At 32.6% G+C, this 2,851-nt stretch overlaps 1 protein-coding gene across 1 annotated transcript in view; it reads right to left on the bottom strand.

Annotated features, from left to right (window-relative positions):
* Window positions 1-572: 572 nt before the first annotated feature.
* Window positions 573-2,851, bottom strand: part of KATNBL1 (katanin p80 subunit B-like 1) — a 28,581-nt gene continuing 26,302 nt past the window's right edge. Inside the window, exon 10 of the mRNA XM_011932690.1 lies at window positions 573-2,266. Coding sequence (XP_011788080.1) covers window positions 2,234-2,266 — 33 coding nt within the window. The 3' untranslated portion in view covers window positions 573-2,233. The remainder of the gene's footprint in view (window positions 2,267-2,851) is intronic.

Genomic DNA, 2,851 nt, shown 5'->3' with positions numbered 1-2,851 from the left:
TGCTGACTTATATAGCTCTGAGTATGTAAGATAAAGTATTATCTACATGCCTTCAAAAAACCTAAATTTAGGTGTGTTACCAATATAATACCTGTTCTTATATGTCATTTGTACTTACACTTAATTTTTCTGAAGTCTGATTTATTGAAGTTTGATTTTTGAAGATGCAGTTTAGTCAATGATCTGACCCAGAGAAAAATACGAAAAATATCTGATGTAATATTACTTAATACTTTGAAACTAAACATTACACAGTATTTTAGATATCTTATTTTGAATCTATTATTTTAAATGTTAGATTAAAAGTCTACAGTTATCACATATACCCATTATTTGAGTAATGTTTCCATTTGAGACGAAAGGTTTATGCTAAGCTATACATAAGGTCTTCCTGAATTTGTGAGATGGATACCTGAGGGAAGGTGAAATCAATAGCTTAAAATATTTTGTGTGTATGTAAAGTTAACGAACCTACAAAACCATCAAACTCCTGTCCACAGCCTCTTTAGCACCATACTCCAACCAAGTTAACTGGTTCAAAGTGTTATATAAGACAGTGATAACTACAGGAATAAGCACAAAGAAAGGTTATATTTTATCATGTTAAAGTTACACAGAGATAACAGGTTTACAATTCAAATTCCCATGTCCTGAAAACTGGCCTCTTAAATAACTCACCTTCTCAAATCACAGAAGTGCAATAATCTGAAATTATTCTAATCTAAAGACTTAAGGAAATAATTATTACAATTCATGTTCACTGTGAGGAATATCTAGCTATATAAAATATAGCCACACAAAACCAGAACTCAGTGAAACATAACTTTTTAAAGCAAGAAATTCGCTTGTGATTCATATCAGTAGTCATTAAACGGGTAAATGCTAAAGGTTTACATTCAAGTGCTTGAAGGACTACTGCAGAGAAATTCAATTACTAAAAACCTTTGCTCAGATGGCTCAGGCATATTAAGGATGGGATGAAGTGTGAACCACCAGCAGTGGTATTAAACCCCAATCATCTTCAAGACAAGTAAGATTTAGAGCTGTTAAGACATTCTAGAATTTGGTTCACTGACACTAAAAATGGTATTTTAAAAAAAGACCTCATACAGTGTGCTAGCATATCATATTAACCATTAGAGGAGGTAGTGACACAAAGTGTTGGAATTTAAAATACAAAGTCAGCATTAACTGTAAACCACTCTAAATCACTGTATGTAACTCTTTAAAAAAACATATGTAGTGAAAAAGAACTAGAATTCATACAAAATCAGAATTTAAAAAAGCAAAAAATAGAAATATTTAGTCAATTTACTCAAATGAAGGAGGTTTAAATGATACAGGAATGAAAAATATTAGAAATCTATGTACAATAAAAAGTAAATATAAATTAGCCAAGTCCATGGACACTTCCAGTTAAACATTCATACAAAAACATATTCACCTTTTTCCTTAGATAGGGATAACACATACATACATGACATGATGATTCTGGCAAAAAATATCAGAGATACTAAAACTATTCTCAAGTTTTAAAAATGGTGCAGAGAGTGTTTCAAGAACATTCTACAAGAATGTAAGCCCCTGATTTAATTCCATGATTTTATCATGCCAGAAGCATGGTTGGTTTTAGTTTTTTAAAACAGATATTGGTATCATAACATATTGGCTTATTAATAATTAAGGCATTTTACATACACAGTATCTCAGTGTGAACAAAAAATGTTTAATATTGATTTTTTCATGTTTTAAACTTTCAGTCTTTTCAACATAAGAAAATAGCTGCACACATTTAAGTGTTTTTTTTTTTTTTAATAAAACACAATCTTAAAAAAGTTAATGATGATTGGTCTTGGTGGTTCCTAGTAATAAGTCCTGTCTTACTTTTTCACATAGTATAAATTATATTTTTATTCAGGATTGCATTAAAATCCAGTAGTTCTTAATGTTACCAAATAACCATATAACTCCCAAATGCAGCAAAGGTGAATAAATCTTCATAGTGCACTTTCACCTCAATGAAATTGAAGCTGCTCCTTTTGGATATTTTTCCACTTCAATGTGAAGTAGACTGTTGGGATTTCATTAGTGGTTTCATTATGTGGCTTTTTAAAAGAAAAAATAGTTTTGATTTCTTCCACAGTTCACAGTTCTCAGACGAGACTTTTTTTTTGTAATTATACAGTTCAGGGATGTTTTGAAAAACCAAATGCTCTTTAGTAGATGAAATCTCTCAATGTAACTGTAATAAATAAGCATCTACATCCTTAGAAGATAAAACAAAAACATTTCATTAGACAGTACAGCAAATACACACAAAAACAAACCATTTTCTTTTCTTGTTGCTTAATTTGCCTTAGTTTCCTTTTGTGGCCTTTTGAGGGTAAAAGATGTGTCTTGTTCAGTGCTTTTATCTGCAGTTGTTCAGCACAGGGCCTGGCACATAGCATGTGCTCAATAAATATTTGCTAAGTGCTAAATGAATGTGTTAGTTCCTATGCTCAAACAACTCTGCTTTCATAGCTAACATTCACAGAAATTCTATCAGTGCTGTTTACTATCAGTGCTATATTCACTTGAACTCAGCTTGACAACAGCCTCTTCTTCCAATTTCTTTTTTTTTTTGAGACAGAATCTTGCTCTGTCATCAGGCTGGAGTGCAGTGGTGTGATCTCAGCTCTCTGTAACCTCCACCTCCAGGGTTCAAGTGATTCTCCTGCCTCAGCCTCCCGAGTAGCTGGGACTACAGGCATGCACCACCACAACCGGCTAATTTTTTGTATTTTAGTAGAGATGGGGTTTCACCATGTTGGCCAGGATGGTCTCGATCTCCTGACCTCATGATCTGCCT

The sequence above is a fragment of the Colobus angolensis genome, unplaced genomic scaffold (assembly GCF_000951035.1).
Source record: "Colobus angolensis palliatus isolate OR3802 unplaced genomic scaffold, Cang.pa_1.0 Scaffold97, whole genome shotgun sequence".
Lineage (NCBI taxonomy): Eukaryota > Metazoa > Chordata > Mammalia > Primates > Cercopithecidae > Colobus > Colobus angolensis.
Note: the sequence above shows the minus strand (reverse complement) of the source record. Positions and strands in the feature narration are given on the sequence as shown.